Source organism: Haematobia irritans, chromosome 3 (assembly GCF_050003625.1).
Source record: "Haematobia irritans isolate KBUSLIRL chromosome 3, ASM5000362v1, whole genome shotgun sequence".
Classification (NCBI taxonomy): domain Eukaryota; kingdom Metazoa; phylum Arthropoda; class Insecta; order Diptera; family Muscidae; genus Haematobia; species Haematobia irritans.
In genome coordinates this window covers 160,804,401-160,828,596 of record NC_134399.1, presented here as the reverse complement: position 1 = coordinate 160,828,596, position 24,196 = coordinate 160,804,401, and the positions used below count along the sequence as shown (strand labels likewise).

The following is a 24,196-nucleotide window of genomic DNA, read 5'->3' as shown; positions in this document are numbered from 1 at the left end:
ACCTAACCTACTCGACTCACCGCCAGATCACTCTGGACACATTTCCAGCCTTGATCAGGACACAAGCTGAAGTACCTAAGCGCATAACACAAGATGGATGAAACCACGTAACAAACTTTTACGACAACAACATTGGGTGGAACAATTTGGAGAAGCTTTGAAACAATCAGAAATGTCACCAACAGTACTGATAATTCACCAATTTTTTTTTTTTTGGAGTTCGGTCGAAACTGGGATTGAAGTGCTTAAATATAGAAGTAAATGTACTTCAACCTAACCATTTTTGCATAAAAAATAATTTTTCTGATACAAAGTTGATTGATCAATAAAATAGTTTTGCCTTTAGAAACTAAAAAATTTAAATTTTTTCATAAAAGAAAATAAAAATTCGGTAACAAAACTTTATTAGTATTGATATTGTCCTTAAATTTGATAATTTTTGTGACTTGGCGATAAAGCTAAAACGTATACGTATACGAATATACAGAAATAGTACACACAAGAAATTTTGTTATTCATAACAGCAATAATATTTGCTAAAACAGCAGTTTTTGTCTGCTGAATAAGGAAAGTTGGAAAGTTGTAAATTTTTGTAAGAAGTCAAGTATATTGATAGTAGGCGTCATTTACACCGAATACTGTTAGGACATCACGTGGTTTGTTTCATTGGAAACTTTTTGTTGCTTTTTGCAACTGGTAAGTGGGAAATTTGAATGATTCCAATTCAATTTTTGAATGTTACCTATGAAGCAATCATTTATAAGGAATTTCTTATTGCGCATTAGGACTTACCAACCGGCGGAAATATAATTTTCTGCGAGGAACTAAAGACGAATTACACGAGGACGATTCGTGGAATTGATTCACATTCACCTGGAAGTGGATTTGGGAACATGGGCATATAATTAATTTTTTTTGACACATCAAAGTGTGGAGCAAAGGCTAGCAGTTTGATCAACCTCAAAGTTTCCTACCCGAGCTCGTGCTTCGACTCAGCGGCGGGTTTCTGGTATTGGATTTCAGACACAGATAAGTACAGGGCGGGACAAACCGTTTGTTATATATAAATTGAGCACTAGCACTTACTCGTAACATCGGGTAAGTTCAAAATGGTCTTTTCATGTGTATATTTGGGATGTTTGAATATATGTATGTATGTAATGGAAAATTAATTTTATCGCGAAATCGCATTTCTTAATGTGGCCCTTAATCTACGAGTAATGTGTGGTTAGGTTGTTCATATGATATAGTATATTCACGAAGTTTTTGATTTGGGGAATAGTTAAAGAAAAACGGTGTAGATATTTTCGAGTCTCCTGCAAATACTCTTAAAAGACTTTTGAATTACCTTTGAATAAAAATCGATCGATTTTAGGTTCAAGTACATAGAGAAAAATTATTATTGAATTTTATATGTGATATGATCACTCTCCTTTCTTGTGCTAAACCCAATAGAAGCAAACCGACTAACCATATAACAGCTGTTATAAGAATAAAACTGATATTTAGCAGGGTATTATCTGCTGTAAAAGAGCAGAACGTGTTCGCTGTTAACAACAGTCTTATTTCTATGAGCTTAGATCTCTTTCAAGACGTCATTTAAGTGAAACATGGCATATTTTATCTATGAAGTCAAGTCCAAATTGTAAATGCATCCTAAGTGAAATTGTTCATCTTTGGCTAGGATTTAATAGTGTCAAGACAAATTCTTTGGGATCGGGCAAGCTTATTTCAGTGCGTTAAATTGAAGTTAATTTAGAAGTTCTTCCATCATTAATTCGCCGCAACATGGGCTCGTTGCAGATATTTTGTACTAAAAAATTGGACATCTAAAAACGGGTATATCATATTTAATGTAGTATTTCCTAACCGTGGGCATACCAAAACTGTCCTGGATATACAACGCTAATTTTTATTAATAAAATATATAGATCTATATTATTTCTTTGAGCAAAATGTTCTGTGGCACATACTTGACAAACTTAATTTGAGAATCAAAAGGGTTTTATGCAAAGATTATAAATTGTAGGAAGATAGCTACTGAGGAGATCGAACCATTTACCAGATTAGTTTAATACTCGAACCAAACGCGTATACGACAAGTATTGACATAGCATTAAAATGCAAATAAAACGAAATTAAGTGCACGAAATAAATTTCCATAAATGTAATTTTTTTTGTTGTTGCCTAAAATTTAACATTGTTTCATTAGGAAAATTAAATTTTTCATTAAAAAAACAAGTATATACAGCAGTAAGTTCGGCCGGGCCGAATCTTAAATACCCACCACCATGAACCAAATATTAGGGTTTCCTTTGAAATTTCAGGAGGGCTTGAGGACTTGAGAACACTTCCCGAAGAAAAATTTAAAGATTTCACCTATGAGGACTATATCAGATTCTGGATTTATAAGAACCATTTTTGTTTGAGTTTTAGAGGAATCATTAACATCTCTTGTAAGTGTGCAAGAAAATTATAAAATAACGTCTTGATTTAAAATCTTAAATCTGTAGAAGTAAAATCTGGAAATTTTACATTGAGTTTCAAGCAATTTTCATGATCAGTGCGCCTTCTACACCCTCAAGAAGTGAAGTCGGTCTATATGGAGGTATTACCAAATGGACCGATAAAAACTTAATCCGATACACGTTTTTGTGAGCCTAAAATACCAGAATATTTACAATTTCAGGCATATCAAGTAAAAACTACGGTTTCTAGAAACCCAAGGAGTTAAATCGGGAGATCGTTCTTATGGGGGCTATACTAAAATATGGACCGATACTCACCATTTTCGGCACACCTCTTTGTGACCCGAAAATACCTCTAGATTTCCAATTTCAGACAAATTGGATAAAAACTACGGTTTCTATAAGCCCAAGACCCCAAATCGGGAGATCGGTCTATATGGGGGCTATACCGAAATATGGACCGATACTCACAATTTTTGGCACACGTATTTGTGGTCCTACAATACCTCTAGATTTCCAATTTCAGGCAAATTGAATAAAAACTGCGGTTTCTATAAGCCCAAGAAGTAAAATCGGGAGATCGGTCTATATGGGGCCTATACCAAAACGTGGACCGATACTCACCATTTTTGGCACACCTCTTTATGGTCATAAAATACCTCCAGATTTCAAATTTCAGGTAAATTGGATAAAAACTACGATTTCTATAAGCCCAAGACCCCAAATCGGGAGGTCGGTTTATATGGGGACTATATCAAAACCTGGACCGATATAGCCCATCTTCGAACTTGACCTGCCTGCAGACAAAAGACGAGCTTGTGCAAAATTTCAGCACGATTGCTTCATTATTGAAGACTGTAGCGTGATTACAACAGACAGACAGACAGACAGACGGACAGACGGACATCGTTATATCGTCTTAGAATTTCTCCCTGATCAAGAATATATATACTTTATATAGTCGGAAATCGATATTTCGATGTGTTACAAACGGAATGACAAACTTATTATACCCCCGTCACCATTCTATGGTGGTGGGTATAATAAAAACGAAAAACAACTAAAAGATTACAAACATGTATTAAACTGATCTGGTAAATGCAACATTTGGTATGACGCAAGCCAATTTCCTATCTTCCTCAAATCTATAATCGTTGGTTTTATGGCGATTTGTTGATGGCACACAAATAACAATCCTAAAATTATACTATGTTTATGTACTATATGACTTAAATGCTCGAAGAAAGCTGAACGTAGCATATGTTTAGGCTGTTATTGACGGCGAATATTAAGCATGCAATAAAAGCAAAGACGTATTTTTTCTAAAGGTGCCGTAGTTAAGAGGCAAAATATACTTAACAGGGGGCTCTAGTGAATATTGATTTCTTTCTGTGTCACACATTCTTCACACCTCTCCGGTTAATTCCCAATAAACACAGGATGAGCGTTTTTCAAATGCAACAACTTTTCAGTTTGAGGGTAAATATAATTTTCAACATAAATTCAACTTGACTTGAAATAGCTCATCTTCAATACATCTTCAAATTGTTTGCGAATTACTTCCAATTTGCCAAAATGTTGACGAAATCTTTGAAAAGTTGTTGAAGATAATATAAGAAAACTTTGACAAAACACTACCCTAAAATGCAACGAAAAAACCATGTGGTTTTCAATACTTATTTGTGCAACGAAGTTCGTGGTCAATTGCAAGAAATAAAAAAATGGAAAATTTTAGACAAATAACCAAATAGTTTATAAAAATAGGTAAGTGAAAATAAAAAATGAAATAAAACTTTAAGGAAGTCACTAAATGTATATCTCTTCGCAGAAACTAAAATTATGGATTCTACGGTCTTGAAAACATTAAAAAGCTGACCGATGAAAAAATGGTGGACAATTAAATGGAACTGCTTCAAATAGTTTACAATAATTGGTACGTCAATATGAAAAATTAAATCAACACTTTAGAGAAGTCACTAAATTTAAATCTCTTTGCAGAAAACCAAAATCTTTGGATGCTACATTCTTGCAAACTTTAAGAAGCTGACCAATGAAAAATGAGTGGCTTATCGACAAGAAAAAGTTTCCAGAAACATTACAAGTGCAACCAATTAAAATTGTTAAAAACAACAAATTGTTGAAATCAACAACTTCTGGATGAAAATGGGCATCACATCGTCAGTTTAATTCATATGGTATTATCAGTTTAAAATGGATATTTTGTGAATTCCTTCTGCTGGAAATCAATTCTAACACGCGGTCCAGTACGTTCCTAATTTCAAATTCCCCGCTTGTTAATAAATTTTAATGCTGTTTTATGACACCAAAAGCAAGGAAAACGAATTATCAATGCAAAAGTGTTTACTAATAATGTTTAAGATATTTAAAGTTTTGTTGTTGTTGTTGTTGTTGTTTTTTTTTTTTTTTTTTTTGTTCTTATTTGTTGATATGTTTAATAAGATTATTATTTACCAATTGGTATTGTAGTGTATTATGTAGTGTAGGGTATTATTATATATTTTATTTTGATGAAAATGAATAAATTATACAAAATTCATAGAATTTTGGCTTTGACTTTCAATTTGAAGTGGGGATATCATTCATACAAATTTAGGTTGAAAAGTATTTGCAACGATATTAATTTTGAATTTGACTCGCATCGAAAATTGTTTGACAAATTATTGAGTAGCGATGTATTTCAATTTGAGGATAACACTTGAGATATTATTGCTAATGTGTTGAATTTCACTGTTGAGGGTAATGTCTGTTTTTTTGTTGAGAACGCGATTTTCTCAACAATTTCTCAACTTGAATATTACCCTAATCCTTTGAAAAAATGTTTGAAAAATTGTTGAAATTTAGCATTTTTCAAACGTTTGTGTTTATTGAGTTGTTCTGATTAGGGCTGTCATTCGAGATCAATTTTTATAAATCCCGGGATTCGGGATTTAAAAATTTAGAATCCCGGGATCCCGAAATTTTCCGGATTCTTTAAATATTATAAGTAATAATAATCTACAGCGCCAAAAAATTGATTCAATGTTATTAACAAAAGAACATAAGTGTAAATTAAAAAGCAATTTCAAATTGCTATCATACTTAACGAACATTAGACCAACTCAACAATATGAATAAAAGAAAAAAATAAATTAAAAGACAATTTCATATCGTTATCTAACCAGCAAAACATTTTAAGGATTATGATTAGATTAGGTATATTTTCGTAAACTTGCGATAACCCTTTTTATATCCTAAACCACATAGTGGTCAGGGTATAATAACTTTGATCTGCCAAAAAATGTGCCTACCAGAAATATTGATTTTATACCCCATAAAATATATACCGATCGACTCAGAATCATCTCTTGAGTCGATCTAGTCCGTAGGTGTCAGTCCGTTCGTCTGTCCATGTATTTGTTGTTCGCAGGATTCCGGTCGCATTTATTAACCGATTTTGATGAAATTTGGTACAGGGTGTTTTTTTGGGTACAAGGCCGAACGCTATTGAATTTAGAAGAAATCGGATCAAATTTAGATATAGCTCCCATATATATGTTCCGCCCGATTTCGACAAATGGGGTTACGTTGCACCTTTTTACTAACCGATTATCGTCACAATTGGCACAAGGTATTCTTTTTCAACCCTTCAAGTGTGCAAAATTTCATCGAAATCGGTTCAGATTTAGATATAGCTCTCTTATATATGTATCGCCCGATTTCGACAAATCTGGCCATAAAACCATTATTTATTACTCAAATTTAGCAAAATGTAAACTTCCGTAGTATCAATAAAACTTGCCAAATATTATCCAAATTGGTTCAGATTTAGATATAGCTCCCATATATATGCATCGCTCGATTTTCCCAAAGTTTGCCATAATACTCTTATTTAGTAACCAACGGTACGTAAATTTCAAATTTTGATGTATTAGACGATCTATTTAGCCATACATGTAGCTTGTACATAAATATATTGGCCGATTTGCACAAGTTTATGGATTTATTACCCAAAACTAATTGAGCGATTTTCTCTTACCCAAAACTAATTGACCGATTTCCTACAAACTCTGTAGGTCCAGAATCAACTATAGCTCCTAATATCAGACATTTCTGTTCAGATTGTGATAAAACTCCCATAACTATGTACCCCTTAATGTTCTTACATATGGAAATTCGGGTTATCTCCCAATCCTATACCCCTCATAAACAATGGTTACTAATTCAGTAGAGGTGGTTTAGGGTATGATATAGTCGGCCCCGCCCGACTTTCTACTTTACTCACATGTTTTTCTTCGTTTTAAGAAATTTCTTTTAAATATCAAGACATCCAAATTTTTATCAGATAAACGCGATCTTGTCATATTGTCCGCGGACATTTATCATTGCTTTTTATTTTATGTAGCACGAATTCCACTTTACATGAAGTCATTGTACAAAGGAGAACCTTATCGTTTACTTCGATTTTTGATGAAATTGTGCTTTTTATAATATACCTCATGTATAATAAATTCTTACTCAAGGTGTACCATAAATGTTTATTAACTCAACTTGTTGGGTATGAAATCTAATGGACCTTTGCACTGAATGAAGACTTCAATTTATTAATAAATAATGATAAAAAGTTACAAATTTAACAAATTGGAATTATTTTTTCGGGATCCCGAAAAATCCCGGGATTCGGGATAAATCCCGTCCCGAAAATCCCGGAATTTCAGGACTCGATTTATCCCGGCTGACAGCCCTAGTTCTGATGTTCGGACTTCCGATCGAAAAATGTAAACAACTGATTTTTCTTCCAATTTATTTTATTTACAGAGAGAAACGATGCTGTTCGTAAAAATCGATTCAAAGGCATGGCTCTTATCGGAACTGTCAATATCAAGATCAAGATGTCATCATCGAGCTGATAACCTTTATAAGGTAAAAAAATGTTTGCAGTAACGTGATTGGTGAGAAGACAGTGAAGTCTATTATTGTTAAAGAAATTGCTCTTATGACCAGTTTCTCATCCTCCGATTAATACTTAACCGGAGGATAGACCACCGGTTAGTAAAATTTTTGTATGGGATCATACAAAATGGTCATTTAGAAACCGACCATTAGACTCATTTTTATACCCTCCACCATAGGATGGGGGTATATTAACTTTGTCATTCCGTTTGTAACACATCGAAATATTGCTCTAAGACCCCATAAAGTATATATATTCTGGGTCGTGGTGAAATTCTGAGTCGATCTAAGCATGTCCGTCCGTCCGTCCGTCTGTCCGTCTGTCCGTCCGTCCGTCTGTCCGGCTGTCCGTCCGTCTGTGGAAATCACGCTAACTTCCGAACGAAACAAGCTATCGACTTGAAACTTGGCACAAGTAGTTGTTATTGATGTAGGTCGGATGGTATTGAAAATGGGCCATATCCGACCACGTTTACGTATAGCCCCCATATAAACCGATCCCCAAATTTGGCTTGGGGAGCCTCCCGGAGCAGCAAAATTCATCCGATCCGGTTGAAATTTGGTACGTGGTCTTAGTATACGGTCTCTAACAACCATGCAAAAATTGGTCCATATCGGTCCATAAATATATATAGCCCCCATATAAACCGATCCCCAGATTTGACCTCCGGAGACTTTTGGAGGGGCAAAATTCATCCGATCCGGTTGAAATTTGGTACCTGATGTTAGTATACGGCCTCTAACAACCATGCAAAAATTGGTCCATATCGGTCCATAATTATATATAGCTCCCATATAAACCGATCCCCAAATTTGACCACCGGAGCCTCTTGGTGGAGCAAAATTCATCCGATCCGGTTGAAATTTAGTACGTGGTCTTAGTATACGGTTTTTAACAACCATGCAAAAATTGGTCCATATCGGTCCATAATTATATATAGCCCCCATATAAACCGATCCCCAGATTTGACCTCCGGAGCCTCTTGGAGGGGCAAAATTCATCCGATCCGGTTGAAATTTGGTACCTGATGTTAGTTTACGGCCTCTAATAACCATGCAAAAATTGGTCCATATCGGTCCATAATTATATATAGCCCCCATATAAACCGATCCCCAGATTTGACCTCCGGAGCCTCTTGGAAGAGCAAAATTCATCCGATCCAGTTGAAATTTGGTACATGGTGTTAGTATACGGTCTCTAACACCCATGCAAAAATTGGTCCATATCGGTCCATAATTATATATAGTTCCCATATAAACCGTCCCCAGATTTGACGTCCGGAACCTCTTGGAGGAGCAAAAGTCATCCGATACGGTTGAAATTTGGTACATTTTGTCAATATATGGCCTCTAACAGCCATGTAAAAATTGGTCCATATCGGTCTTTAGTTATATATAGCCGATGACTTATTACACAAAAATTGGTCCATATCGCCAAAAACAATCTACCAAAACTTTATTTCCATAGAAAATTTTGTCAAATTTTATTACTATAGAAAGTTTTGTCAAAATTTCATTTCTATAGAAAGTTTTGTCAAAAGTTTATTTCTATACAAATGTTTGTCAAAATTTTATTTCCATAGAAAATTTTGTCAAAATTTTATTTCTATAGAAAATTTTGTAATCTACCAAAACTTTATTTCCATAGAAAATTTTGTCAAATTTTATTACTATAGAAAGTTTTGTTAAAATTTCATTTCTATAGAAAGTTTTATCAAAAGTTTATTTCTATACAAATGTTTGTCAAAATTTTATTTCTATAGAAAATTTTGTAAAAAATTTATTTCTGTAGAATATTTTGTCTACATTTTATTTCTATACAAAATTTTGTCAAAATTTCATTTCTATACAAAATTTTGTCAACATTTTATTTCTATAGAAATTTTTGTCAAAATTGTATTGCTATAGAAAATTTTGTCAACATTTTACTTCCATAGAAAATTTTGTCAACATTTTATTTCTATAGAAAATTTTGTCAAGTTTTTATTTCTATAGAAAATTTTGTCAAATTTTTATTTCTATAGAAAATTTTGTCAAAATTTTATTTCTATAGAAAATTTTGTCAAGGTTTCATTTCTATAGAAAATTTTGTCAAAATTTTATTTCTATAGAAAATTTGGTCAAACTAGATTATATACGTATTTAATCGGCCTTTTTTTGTTTAATATATACCCCGTATGGGCTAACTTACAATTTAGAAGACAGTGTTAAAAAGTTTTACGATACCTTGCCATCGGCAAGTGTTATCGCAACCCAAGTAATTCGATTGTGGATGACAGCCTTTAGTAGAAGTTCCTACGCAATCCATGGTGGAGGGTACATAAGATTCGGCCTGGCCGAACTTACGGCCGTATATACTTGTTTAATGCTTAAATGCAACTAAAACCACCAGTACACACGAGAAAGGGGCGCTAATAATAACTTAACTTTTAGTTCATGAAAAATAGTTGATTTTAGTTAAATTTTGCCAATTTTTCTTATTTGCAAAATTTTTGCTTACTGAACTAAAAATAAGAAAAAAAGTTGTATACAAATACAAATTTTACTAAAAATAAAATAGTTCATACTTTCCTAAATAATAATTTTTTTAATAAATTTTCTTCAATTCGACAAAAAACCTGTTGCAAAACCTATTTTAGTTAACATTTTCTAAAATGTACCTTGTACCTGGTGGGTACACTTTTGTTTGGGTGTAAATTAGTTGTTTATTTCCTTATAAAAGAAGACTTCATAAAATCTGACGTAAATTTTGCCAATCGTTCGTTATTTACAATACTCAATGTAAAGAAATTGGACGTTCGCTAAATTAGATTTTCGGTGAATACGGTATTCGTTAAATAGAGCTTCGACTGTACTTCTCAACGGCAATCCTGGCTGATCCATATAAATTTCTGGATTTATTTTATATGGATCCAATTTCAATCTATTACACTCATAGAAAAAACTGCTAGTAATAGTAAACACGGACCGCTGTTTTGTACACTTATACCCACAAAAAACGGCAACAACATTTTATTTAGACGATTTACCTGTCTTGAACTTCGTATAGCACTAAAGATATTTAACCAATTTTTAAATTCAATTATTTTACCCAGAAAAAAATTTATTATTTTAATACCCTGATAACTCCCCGGTCTGACACATAGATGGCGTCGCTAGTATTAAATGCATATTATTTTTATATAGTACCAACCTTCAAATGATTCGTGTCAAAATTTGACGTCTGTAAGTCAATTCGTTTGTGAGATAGAGCGTCTTTTATGAAGCAACTTTTGTTATTGTGAAAAAAAATGGAAAAAAAAGGAATTTCGTGTTTTGATAAAATTCTGTTTTCTGAAGAGAAAAAATACGGTGGAAGCAAAAACTTGGCTTGATAATGAGTTTCCGGACTCTGCCCCAGGGAAATCAACAATAATTGATTGGAGGACGGTGAACGCAGTGGACGCCCGAAAGAGGTGGTTACCGACGAAAACATCAAAAAAATCCACAAAATGATTTTGAATGACCGTAAAATGAAGTTGATCGAACTCAGGAAACTCGGGAAGATGAGTCTGCAAATGTGCTAGGTAGTCTTCCTTCTTCATTATACCATCAATTTTCTGCAATGGCCCAATGTGCCACCAAGTGAAGCAGCCCCAAACCATGATGCTTCCACCAGGGCTGTGGAGTCGAGTCAATTTTGCTCGACTCCGGCTCCGACTCCAGCATTTCTTATTAGCCTCGACTCCGACTCCGTAGTCGACACCAGGTGGTGTACCTAAATCTCATTTTAACAGTATTCCAATTGTAATTTTAAGGTGTAGTGTTCCAAAAATAGACCGATATAAGTATTCTGTATTGCCATATGTGTTTATATGTCCATAAGAACTCTAATTTTAATTTTTGATACGACTCGACGACAAATCTCAGCATTTTAGCAATGTAAAGAACTCTACATTTTAATTTCAGACCAATAAATTAAAATACGACATAACGGCCATTTTCATGTATCCCCGTTAGACTTTAACTCCCAGTTAACAGAAAGCAAAATAAAAATATCTTCTCTCCGGTTAACTTTAACTGAAAAATTTTTAGCAGTTAAGTTGCTAACTGGCATATGGAATATATAGACATGATGACAGACATGTCCATAGAACGGTTTAAAAGTTCGTTAGCTAACGTAGCACTAACGGAGCTTCCTGAAAATGGGGGATAAGGCTATATAGAGACCACATCAAAATATGGGTAGATAAAGTCCGCCTAAAAGTCCGCCTCAGATGGCACGTTGGCAGAGGTTTAATTTAAAATTACAGCTTCCATATACCCGATGGAGTATATGGAGTTTTCTCAAATAATTATCTCCATATACAAAATCTGGGCCGACGGGAATTCTTGGCATTTATTTATGGATCTCAAATAACTCAAAATTTCTGACAAATCTTATGAAAATTTTAGACTGGGTAAAATTTCTTAAAACAAATCGGAAATGGGTTTATATGAAGGTGCTATATCACAAAATTGTTCGGTGTGACCCATCTTCGAACTCAACATGCCTGCCAAAAATTCAGAACGTTAGCCTCTACTGCTATATTGCCTTAAAATTGTACCTTTATCAAGAGTATATATAGGCTTAAAAATCGAAAAAAAATCAGCCCATATTCTAGTAAAACCTACTTTTTATATCACCTTGAAATTTCACCCATATACACGCAAAAAATAATTCTTTCCTCCCAAACGAAATTTTAGACAAACAAAGTTCTTTTCTCATTTGCTTTTCGTTGAAAGGAAGTGTATTTAGAAGAAAAGAATATACTTTTTGTGATAAACGTTTAATCTTTTCCAGGATGTAAAAACAATTTCATAAAGACTACCTCAAAAAATTTTTTTCTAGCTAATTGCATTTTCCCTCACATCTTTCTCACTTCCACAAAGTTTTTTAGTTATTAGCACCTTTTTCTGTAATACAAACAATGTAGGAGAAATTATACGATTTTATAAATTTAAAATTTTTATTTACCTTTCGCCTGGACGGGGAATCGAACCGCGGACCATGCAATTTGTAAGCCAACACACCATCCACTGAGCTATGTAGCCGTTATTGTCATCAATAGACAATTACCCATATAAGTTATATTTATATAGCATAGCTTGCGGCGCCCACGAGCCGATTAAACAAAGTTTATTTAACAGAAAAATACATTTAGTTGGGCACCGTGGAGCAGTGGTTGCTACGTCCGACTTGCATGCCAAGGGTCGTGGTTCGATCCCTGCTTCGACCAAAGTTTTTTTTTTACATATATTCCAGATATGGTCGGAAGATTCCGAAAAAAATGTTCAACATTACATTCTACTATATTAAATTTTTACTATGAACTGTAAAATGTGTCTTATTAAAGACCTAAAGTCAGAAAAGAACAGTGTTTGATATAAACGAAATGGTATGTGTTTGTTGGTTCAAAAATAACTTTTTTTATTGAAAAAATAAAAATTTTGTCACAAACGAATTTTTTTGGTGGTAAAAGTGTATACTTTTCGAAGCAATTCAAAAAACTCTAACAAAAGAAAAACGTTTTCGGTACACGTTTTCCAAACGTTTTTTTTTTTCTTTGCGTGTAAATATACTTTAAATGACCTGAAATCCAGTACTTCGTTTTTCGTTGTTCGATTAAAAACCCCAATCGAATCTAATTTGTCGAAATATTTCTTCTGTTACAAACATATGAAGTGTACGACTCCGGGTTATTTTTTTTACAGCTGAAACATAACCAATGTTGTGAAGCGCTCGCCTTGCTGTCCATTCACTAACTTGCTTATTTTTGGCAACATTTCTGCTATCATAAGGCGAGCGTCCGCTTCGGTCAACAGTTTTCGGCGGCCTCTAGTTTGCTCTATGGGAGTAGTATTTTGTCTTTTTGGACGCCAATAAGCAAATACTGACTTATATTTAGTTCCTTGGCTATTTTCCGCGATGAAGACCCATTATTAGTTAAGGAAACTAAATTGTCCTCCACATCGCGCGATAACTTTTTCATTTCAATTTTTACTTGATATTATTGCAGTACACTTTGAATAAAGCTTTAACTCTTACTAGCAAACACGTTTCTAAACACAAAGTTGTATTACTGATCATAAAGAAAGACAAAAAATACAAAACTAAAGGTATATTTTGGTTTTATGATCAAAAAGTGCAAAATTGAGTACATGCGAGTTTTTTGTTATGTTTATTTATCTCTCTGAATTAGTTACTTTTTGTTTTGAGTTTTTTGTTGTTGAAGAAGGAATAAAGGAAAAATAAAATTATTTTGAATTTCTTTATTGCTGCTTTTTTTGAAAATTGAAAAAAAAAATAATTAAGTATTCATTTCTGCACGCCACTGTATATGGCCCCAAAAGCCAAAGTTTTGCCCTAATTTTCTTTAAATTTTGCCCAGGGAGGAGAATTAATATTGTAACTATACATGCCAAATTTGGTTGAAATCGGTTCTGACTTAGATATAGCTCCCATATATATGTATATCTTCCGCCCGATTTGTACTTATATGGCCCCAGAAGCCAGAGTTTTGCCCTAATTTGCTTTAAATTTTACACAGGGAGTAGAATTAATAGTGTAGCTGTGCATGCCAAATTTGGTTGAAATCAGTTCAGACTTATATATATCTCCCATATATATCTTTCGCCCGATATGGACTTATATGCCGCCAGAAGCCTGAATTTTGCTCTAATTTGCTTTAAATTTTGCGCAGAAATAACATGGTAACTATGCATACCAAATTTGGTTGAAATCGGTTCAGAGTTATATATAGCTCCCATATATATCATATCAACATTTTCCTTGTAAAATCGCACTGCTAAGTCGAAAACTTGTAAGAATGACTTACATTTTTCTATACTTCTAATACATAACTATCGACCGATAAATCATATATGCACTTTTTCAAAGTTGCCTACAAATTGCTTCAGATTTAAATGTTTCCCATATTTTTTTACTAACATTGTGTTCCACCCCAGGGGATTATTCGGCTGAAATTTTATGTATACAGTTTTTTTAAAGGCTAACAAATTTTGTCCTGATCGAATCAGATTTAAATGTATGTATAGGGGAACAAAAACCTTTATATATAGCATATAATAATAATCAATATTCACGATTGAATTCCATTTTTTTAAGTTGTTGTAAACAATCCAAAAGCGCTCGTACACGCAGAGAAGGAATATGATCACCTCAAACATGTTTCAAGAACAAAATGTTATTTTTGTATGGAGACCATGTAACATGTTTGTCACTAAAATGTTATTTTCTCGTCAAATCAGATACAAGATTTCCGAGAAAATAACATGGTTGCGAAAACCATCTTACATGGTCACCACCCAAAAATAACATTTTGCTCTTAAAACATGTTTGAGGTGAACATATTCCTTCTCTGGGTGTACTTGTATGTCAAAACGTTCTGCCTACGTATAACCTCAAAATGGCAAGCCTTACAATAAAGTTAACAGATTGCAAATTATGGTTTCCCAATTCCGAAATATAAAAGGGAACCCTCGCAATATGTCATTCCGTTAAGGAATAATTTCAAAAAAAACTTGTCATAGAAACACTATTTATGATTTTTGAAAATCCTTTGGATTACATTTTACGAAATGTTATTTGTTATATATGGTAACTGCAACTGCATTTATATGCAATATTTTTTCTATAAGTGTATACAAATATTTGCTACGTTATTTTTATTTATATAATTATTTATTATTAGATTTTGGTTGTATAATACCAAACTAGTTGTTTAAACATCTTAAAAAATACTTTTATATTTTAAAATATGTTTTAACTTACACTAGAGTCTTGCACTTATGGTTTCAAATTTTATTTAAACTTGTACAAAAGATGTATAAAATTTATACATTTTTGCAATCAGAAACACTTTAAATTTTGACTATACGTTTCTTACCATAAAATGTATGGGAATATTTTATAGCATGCTATATAGTTTAATTATTGTAAAATAGATTTTAACTTAATCTCACGCTGAAACATAGCAATTTTATGCCAAAAGTGAGTATTGAATTTAGATTCCGCAGTTTTTCATTTCGGCTTGTTAAAATTCAATATAATACATCTTAAATTTTCTTCAAATGAGAGAAAGGCCATTACATCGACATTTGATCTTGATTCAACCACTTCTTAGAATGTGTTCAGCAAATTTTCCATTTTGTATGCCTTGAATTGTCTTAAGAAGGTCATAATTGATTCGTTCACTCACAATTGAATCTTGTCTATATGGAAGTAAAACAAGTATTACATATTAAAGAAAAAAAAACATTTTTATAATGAATTCTTACTTGTACTCTGGATGTTTCAGCACTTGCTCTCTTATCCATTGGGCACCAGTGACTATTTCTCCAGAGGCTCGTTTTTGTATATACCGCAAATATTTCTCTATGACACCATAAGTGATGGTATCTATGTCCATAGGTTCAAGATATTGGAATATTAAAGGAATCAAACCAGGGAAGACGTTGGTCTGTGAAATAAGAGAAACATTTTATTATAGGAAATAATTTAGATATTATCTGATAAAAAAAATCTGATAAAAAAAATCTGAAAAAGTTCCAAAGATTTTTTCGGTTCCAAAGATTTTGTCTTTACTTTAAAAATTCTGGTATTGATTCAGAGCCAAAGAAGCGGAGAATACAAGTAAAGATACTTTTAAGACACAATTCTCTTTTAAATTTGGGTTTTGTGTACTTGCTTCTAGGAAGCAAATTTCAATTTTTGGCTTTTTCAGCTTTTTTCTTCATATGCTATCAAAGTTCTTAAAAAACGAGCTATCGACACCTTTATTTTCCAAATTCAGACTCGACTTCCAGTAGAAATTTTGTCTATGTTTCAAGTAAAAAAGTCTATAAAATAAAGTGTTGAAAAACATGTCCTATATTTGAATGATTTTTTGCTTTGTAGTCAAGATGCAAAAAGACAACAAATTTAAAGACAATTTCATTAAATTCAAAGAATTTTTCTGAATTATTAAAGTCAAGTTGACCATAGCCCAAAAAAAAAAATTCTTTCATGTTATGATACCCATTTTTAAGTCAAATCACTTAATTATAAGGCTAATACGACTTCATTGAAAAGTTTATTGACTTTTGGACAAGGAAAAAAACATTATGTTAGAGAAATGCGTCTTCTATCCTAAGCAAAATTGGCATTCGTATTTTAAAGACATGAAATCGTTGACCTCACGGCAATATTTTTTTCAGTGCAGACGATTAACTGCTTTTTGGCCCCAATCAAATTACTTGGGTTGCGGTAACACTTGCCGATGGCAAGGTATCTTAAAACTTATTAACACTGTCTTCTAAGTCGTAAGTTAGTCCTTATGCGGTATATATTAAACAAAAACAAGTGTATACGGCCGTAAGTTCGGCCAGGCCGAATCTTATGTACCCTCCACCATGGATTGCGTAGAAACTTCTACGAAAGACTGTCATCCACAATCGAATTACTTGGGTTGCGGTATCTTAAAACTTCTTAACACCGTTTTCTAAATTGTGAGTTAGTCCATACGTGGTATATATTACGAATCGATTTGGACTTTTTGCACGGTACGTAGAGAGCCAGAATTGAAATATGGGGGTCGCTTATATGGGGGCTATATACAATTATGAACTTGATATGGACCAATTTTTGTGTGATTGGAAATCGCTTTATCTGAGGGATATATATAACTATAGACCGATATGGCATGGTTGTTAACGACCATATACTAGCACAATGTACCAAATTTCAACTGACTCGGATGAAATTTGCTCCTCCAAGAGGCTCCAAAACCAAATCTCGGGATCGGTTTATATGGGGCAATATATGATTATGGACTGATATGGACCACTTTTGGCATGGTTGTTAAATATCATGGCATGGTTGTTAAATATCATATACCACGTACCAAATTTCAAGCAGATCGGATGAATTTTGCTTATCATAAAGGCACCGGAGGTCAAATCTGGGGATGAGTTTATATGGGAGCTATATATAATTATGGGCTGATAGGAACCAATTACTGCATGGTTGTTGGATACCATATACTAACATCACGTACCAAATTTCAACCGCATGGGAAGAATTTTGCTCTTCCAAGGGGCTCTGGAGGTCAAATCTGGGGATAGGTCTATATGGGGGCTATATATAATTATTGACCGATGTGGACCAATTTTTGCGTGGTTGTTAGAGACTATATACTAACACTATGTACCAAATTTCAGCCGGACCGGATGAAATTTGCTTCTCTTAGAGGCCTTGCAAGCCAAATCGGGGGATCGGTTTATATGGGGGCTATATATAATTATGAACCGATGTCAACCAATTTTTGCATGGCTGTTAGAGACCATATTCTGACACCATGTACCAAATTTCAGCCGGATCGGATGAAATTTGCTGCTCTTAGAGGCCTTCCAAGCCAAATCGGGGGATCGGTTTATATGGGGGCTATATATAATTATGGACCGATTTGGACCAATTTTCGCATGGTTGTTAGAGACTATATACTAACACCATGTACCAAATTTCAGCCGGATCGGATGAAATTTGCTTCTCTTAGAGGCCTCGCAAGCCAAATTTGGGGATCCGTTTATATGGGGGCTATACGTAAAAGTGGACCGATATGGCCCATTTGCAATACCATCCGACCTACATCAATAACAACTACTTGTGCCAAGTTTCAAGTCCATAGCTTGTTTCGTTCGGAAGTTAGCGTGATTTCAACAGACGGACGGACGGACGGACGGACATGCTCAGATCGACTCAGAATTTCACCACGACCCAGAACATATATACTTTATGGGGTCTTAGATCAATATTTCGATGTGTTACAAACGGAATGACAAAGTTAATATACCCCCATCCTATGGTGGAGGGTATAAAAAGGCCGATTAAATACGTATATAATTTAGTTTGACAAAATTTTCTATAGAAATAAAATTTTGGCAAATTTTGCTATAGAAATAAAATTTTGACAAAATTTTCTATAGAAATAAAATTTTGACAAAATTTTCTATAGAAATAAAATTTTGACAAAATTTTCTATAGAAATAAAATTTTGCAAAATTTTCTATAGAAATAAAATTTTGACAAAATTTCCTATCGAAATAAAATTTTGATAAAATATTCTATAGAAATAAAATTTTGACAAAATATTAGATAGAAATAAAATTTTAAAATTCTATAGAAATAAAATTTTGACAAAATTTTCTATAGAAATAAAATTTTGACAAAATTTTCTATCGAAATAAAATTTTTAATTCTATAGAAACAAAATTTTGAAAAAATTTTCTATAGGAATAAAATTTTGATAAAATTTTCTATAGAAATAAAATTTGACAAAATTTTCTATAGAAATAAAATTTTGACAAAATTTTCTATAGAAATAAAATTTTGAGAACATTTTCTATAGAAATACAATTTTGATAAAATATTCTATAGAAATAAAATTTTGACAAAATATTCCATAGAAATCAAATTTTAAAATTCTATAGAAATAAAATTTTGACAAAATTTTCTATAGGAATAAAATTTTGATAAAATTTTCTATAGAAATAAAATTTTGACAAAATTTTCGATAGGAACAAAATTTTGATAAAATTTTCCATAGAAATAACATTTTAAAATTCTATAGAAATAAAATTTTGACAAAATTTTCTATAGAAATAAAATTTTAAAATTCTATAGAAATAAAATTTTGACAAAATTTTCTATAGAAATAAAATTTTGAAAAATTTTTCTATAGCAATAAAATTATTATTATTATTTTATTTCAAATCACAATAAATTATGAAGATAAATTTAAAAAAAAAAACATATAAAAAATAAAATTTTTACAAAATTTTCTATAGAAATAAAATGTTGTTAGATTATATTTGGCGATATGGACCAATTTTTGTGTGATTGGGGATCGGCTATATATAACTATAGACCGATATGGACCAATTTTAGCATGGTTGTTAGTGGCCATATACTAGCGCAAGGAACCAAATTTCAACCGATTCGGATGAATTTTGCTTCTCCAAGAGGTTCCGGAGATCAAATTTGGGGATCGATCTATATGGGGGCTATATATAATTATGAACCGATATGGTCTAATTTGTGCATGGTTGTTAAAGACCACACACTAACACCACGTACCAAATTTCAACCGGATCGGATGAATTTTGCTCCCCCAAGAGGCTCCGGAGGTCAAATATGGGGATCGGTTTAAATGGGGGTTATATATAATTATGGACCGATATGGACCAATTATTGCATGATTGTTAGGGACCCTATTCTAACACCACGTACCAAATTTCAACCGGATCGGATGAATTTTGCTCCTCCAAGAGGCTCCGGAGGTCAAATATTGGGATCAGTTTAAATGGGGGTTATATATAATTATGGACCGATGTGGACCAATTATTGCATGATTGTTAGGGACCATATTCTAACACCACGTACCAAATTTCAGCCGGATCGGGTGAATTTTGATCCTCCAAGATGCTCCGGAGGTCAAATCTGGGGATCGGTTTATATGGGAGCTATATATAATTATGGACCGATGTGGACAAATTTTTTCATGATTGTTAGGGACCATATTCTAACACCACGTACCAAATTTCAACCGGATCGGGCAAATTTTGCTTCTCCAAGAGGCTCCGCAAGCCAAATCTGGGGGGTCGATTTATATTGGGGCTATACGTAAAAGTGGTCCGATATGGCCCATATGTAATACCATCCGACCTACATCAATAACAACTACTTATGCCAAGTTTCAAGTCGATAACTTGTTTCGTTCGGAAGTTAGCGTGATTTCAACAGACGGACGGACGACGGACATGCTTAGATCGACTCAGAATTTCACCACGACCCAGAATATATATACTTTATTGGGTCTTAGAGCAATATTTCGATGTGTTACAAACGGAATGACAAAGTTAATATACCCCCATCCTATTGTGGAGGGTATAAAAAAATCGAAATATTTATTCTCAGCCGTTAAAGATTTCAAATACCAATCTTAAGGCAAATCGGGTAAAACACTTCTAAAAAATGGTCCTATATAAAAAATGTTTAGCAAATGAGTTAATGGGTCTAAAGAATGTTATCAAAATCTTTATATCAAACACAGAAAACAATATCACAAACATTTTAATAATTCCACAATAATGTTTAAATTACGACAAGGAAAATCATTCATAAAAATTAATGATATCAATTAATTTTTTTTAATGAGATCAATTAATTTATTAATTTAGTGATTGATGCTATCATTTCTGTGATTGAAGATATTTCAATTAAAAATTAATTGGATCAGCTAATTTCGTGATTAAATCTACAAATTTTTCTTTCCTTTGAAAGCATACAAATCACTGACTTATATTCTATACCCAAAGGAATTTGTAGTAGACACTACAGAAAAATCTTCTAAACAGCTTTCGGAAAAAGGGGAAAGCTGTCAAACTAATTTCGAATTCACAGCCATCCAGTGAGCCTGAGCTCCATGTCAGAGTGATTCTCTTTCTCTTGAATTAATAGTACCATATCGGAGCCAAAGTTCCCCGTCTGCTCTTAAAAGGTGATTCTCATATTCCGACTTCCAGGCCTTTTGCCAGATTTTTTGAACCTAAGTTCATTTATATAATCCCTCAGTAAATTCAACAACATGTTGTGTGATCTCATTAACGAGTTTAAAAGATAATCGAGGAGACATCCAGTGAGCCTGAGCTCCATGTCAGAGTGATTCTCTTTCTCTTGAATTAATAGTACCATATCGGTGCCAAAGTTCCCCGTCTGCTCTTAAAAGGTGATTCTCATATTCCGACTTCCAGGGCTTTTGCCAGATTTTTTGAACCTAAGTTCATTTATATAATCCCTCAGTAAATTCAACAACATGTTGTGTGATCTCATTAACGAGTTTAAGAGATAATCGAGGGCAGGAATGTACAAAAAAAACTATTTTTGGTTCCTGATATTTTCAACAACATGTTTGGGTAATATTTTAAACCCTAAAAATGTTACGAAAATGGAACAACAGACACCGACTTTTTATTTTTACCAGACTTCTATGCATGAGTTTAACAGCAAATATTTTTCGTTTCGGCTTGGTGTGCATATTAACAAAACAAAAAATTCAAAATTAATTATTAACTAACCTTTCCATTAAATATCTCATTCATGGTCATCAATTCATACTCCTCTTGCGATGTCTTTGTGCAATATCCATTTTCATGGAAGCCGTTTGTCCCATTGCTTGTTTGGGCATAAATATTTGAATTTGGTTTTATATTTTTGCGGAACCAGAATTTTCCCTGGCGACTTGCATCTCTCTTCTGTGCCGTTTTCATATTTTCATCAACGCGACTCAAGGGTATTAGCATATTCAAATCATAGGCCAAAATAATACGGGTCAATAAAATCACAAAGCACACAATTGCTGCATTTTCAAAATCGCTTATCTGTACATCACATGGACGGAATTCAATACGCCATCCTATCGAGGAATTTGGTGGAGGTGGTTTAAAGCGCATCGTTTGCCAATTAGTAGATTGTATATTTTCAAAATGATCCGTATCTTCTTTGTCATTTTGATGGACTTTCTCACTAAGCAAACATATGGTATCTCGAACAAAGAGATGAGCCACATGTTGGGCCAATAGGTGATCTATACCACCTTGGCGTAAACGATCGTAGTCTCTTTGATGATAAGGCAAAGGTAGATCATTGTACTCGGCACCTTTTGGGGAGAGATATGAACTGATGGAATCACATCGTGATTTGGGTATACGGCATTTATTTTCCCTCAAGGGATTAAGGCCTCTTTCTTCTGGAGTACGACAATCCACCGATGAACTAATAACACTCCATCGGCAATCCGTTTCAGTTAAATAGCCCCGATATATGGGAGAGGCTGCTGTTAGGGCCAACATTATGGGACACATGGTAGCCAATTGGTCATATAAAACTCTTGCTTCCTGTACATCTGCGGCTTGGAATGTCACCTGTAGACATCCACAACCCATACCCAAACCTGTGGCATCCATCACAACTACATCGGGCTCATTGGGTGGGCTTCCTTCCACTGGTAATTGTGTGTGTTTATCCTTGAATACTTTAACTTTAATTGCTACCTTATCACCTCTACGCATGCGCACATTTCTTGCGGCAGTCTTAAATCGAGGATGGCCTCCAAATGTAGCCTCATCTGGATAATATTTGGACATTGTAACGGACTGAGGATTGTTGGGCTGTGGCATATAAATTGGATATGTAAACTCAGGACATCCGAGACGAGGGAAATTTGCCAATGACAGAATACATTCATTCCTCTCCAGCAATTCGTTGACTTCTTGACGGCGATGATGCATATTTGGTTCCAACATATTGAAATGCGTGAGAAATCCTTCAAAGGGTTTGCCAGGTGTACCCTCTATCATATAGGCTCCAAACTCCGGACGCCACAAAGCCTTACAAGCATGTGGATTTGTTTCCTCTTTCTCATTTAAAACCTCAAGCAAAGCTTCCGCTTTCAAAACTACTCGAGCTTTTTTCTGTTTATCATCGAATCTCACTAAAATGTATTCGATTTCATCTCCCCACTTCAGGGAGTCACCTTTACGATCTTTCAGCTTATGATAATGATTTATGAATTGTTCAATACCATGACGACGCACATGTTCGGCAAGTGCTTTGGTCTCAGGCCATGGCAGGGGTCTGCCCTCAGTTAGAAGACCCATAACTGGAAATATGAACAAGAATAGAAATAATGTTAGTGGATAAGGTCACATGGTTAATTTTGGGTAATCACGAGATCAAAACATTCGTAATAGGTGCATAAATTTCTGAAACCCGTGATCATGTTGTTGACAACAGTATATCAACCGGTATTTATAAATACCGAATGTCTTAAATCAAACACGTGATTATATATGGCATATGTGTGGTGTGATCAAAACAAATTTATTCGCAATGTTTCTTTGGGGAGCTCTCGTGATCGTGTGCATGCAAGAGGGCACCACATATAAATATTGGACAAAAGAGCAAGTGAACTCGAAGACGCCACACTGGGGATATACAAGAGCGTGAGTATGACATTACTAACAAATGTATTGACAGTCTGGCGGATATCGTTGGAGAGGAAGTGCGACATAAAATTGTTTGTGTTTTCCGATTCAAAAAAATTATTTTTTTAATTGAAAATAAACATAATTAATTAGAAACAAACTATACCCGATTAAAAAATTAATTATTTTTAAATTGATCCAATTAAAAGTTTAATTGATTTTGTTTTAGTTTTTTAATTGAGACAATAAATTATTTATTGTGTTATTATTTATTTATTTACAATTATTCTTCCTCGAATCGAAAATAAATCGGTAAAAGCAGAATAAAAAACTTTTTTGGCGAATTTTATTATAACTTGGTGATGAAATGAGTTATTAAACAAGAGAGTAAAGTAGAAAGACGGGTGGGCCGACTATATCATACCCTAAACCAGCCCTACTGAATAAGTACACAGAAGCATTTGTTGGGTACTATTGAAATAGGGTTGGGAGATAAAGCGTATTTCCAAATTTAAGAACATTAAGGGGTGCATGTTTATGGGGGTCTTGTCACAATCTGAGCAGAAATGTCTGATATTGGGAGCTATAGTTGACTTTGCACCTACAGAGTTAGTATGCCACTAATTTTAAGTCCATTATTAAAAAATAGGAAATCTCTCAATTGGTGTGGGTACTAAAATCAAATTTGTGAAAATAGGACAATATTATTATGTAAG

At 33.6% G+C, this 24,196-nt stretch overlaps 1 protein-coding gene across 1 annotated transcript; it reads right to left on the bottom strand.

The window, feature by feature from the left end:
* Positions 1–15,247: 15,247 nt before the first annotated feature.
* On the bottom strand, positions 15,248–23,153 carry LOC142229380 (glutamate--cysteine ligase-like). Its single transcript, XM_075299930.1, has 3 exons — positions 21,573–23,153; positions 15,738–15,919; positions 15,248–15,671 (listed from the first exon to the last, which is right to left on the bottom strand). Exons 1-3 carry the CDS (start codon positions 23,151–23,153, stop codon positions 15,569–15,571), a joined length of 1,866 nt encoding a protein of 621 aa, XP_075156045.1. The 3' UTR covers positions 15,248–15,568.
* Between the last annotated feature and the right edge of the window lie 1,043 nt (positions 23,154–24,196).

Coding starts and splice junctions, on each gene's coding strand:
- LOC142229380 (XM_075299930.1), bottom strand. CDS start 23,153: ATGGGTCTTCTAACTGAGGGCAGACCCCTGCCATGGCCTGAGACCAAA. Junction 15,920..21,572: donor ATGAGATATTTAATGGAAAG/GTTAGTTAATAA, acceptor CTTATTTCACAG/ACCAACGTCTTCCCTGGTTT. Junction 15,672..15,737: donor CTGAAACATCCAGAGTACAA/GTAAGAATTCAT, acceptor ACTTCCATATAG/ACAAGATTCAATTGTGAGTG.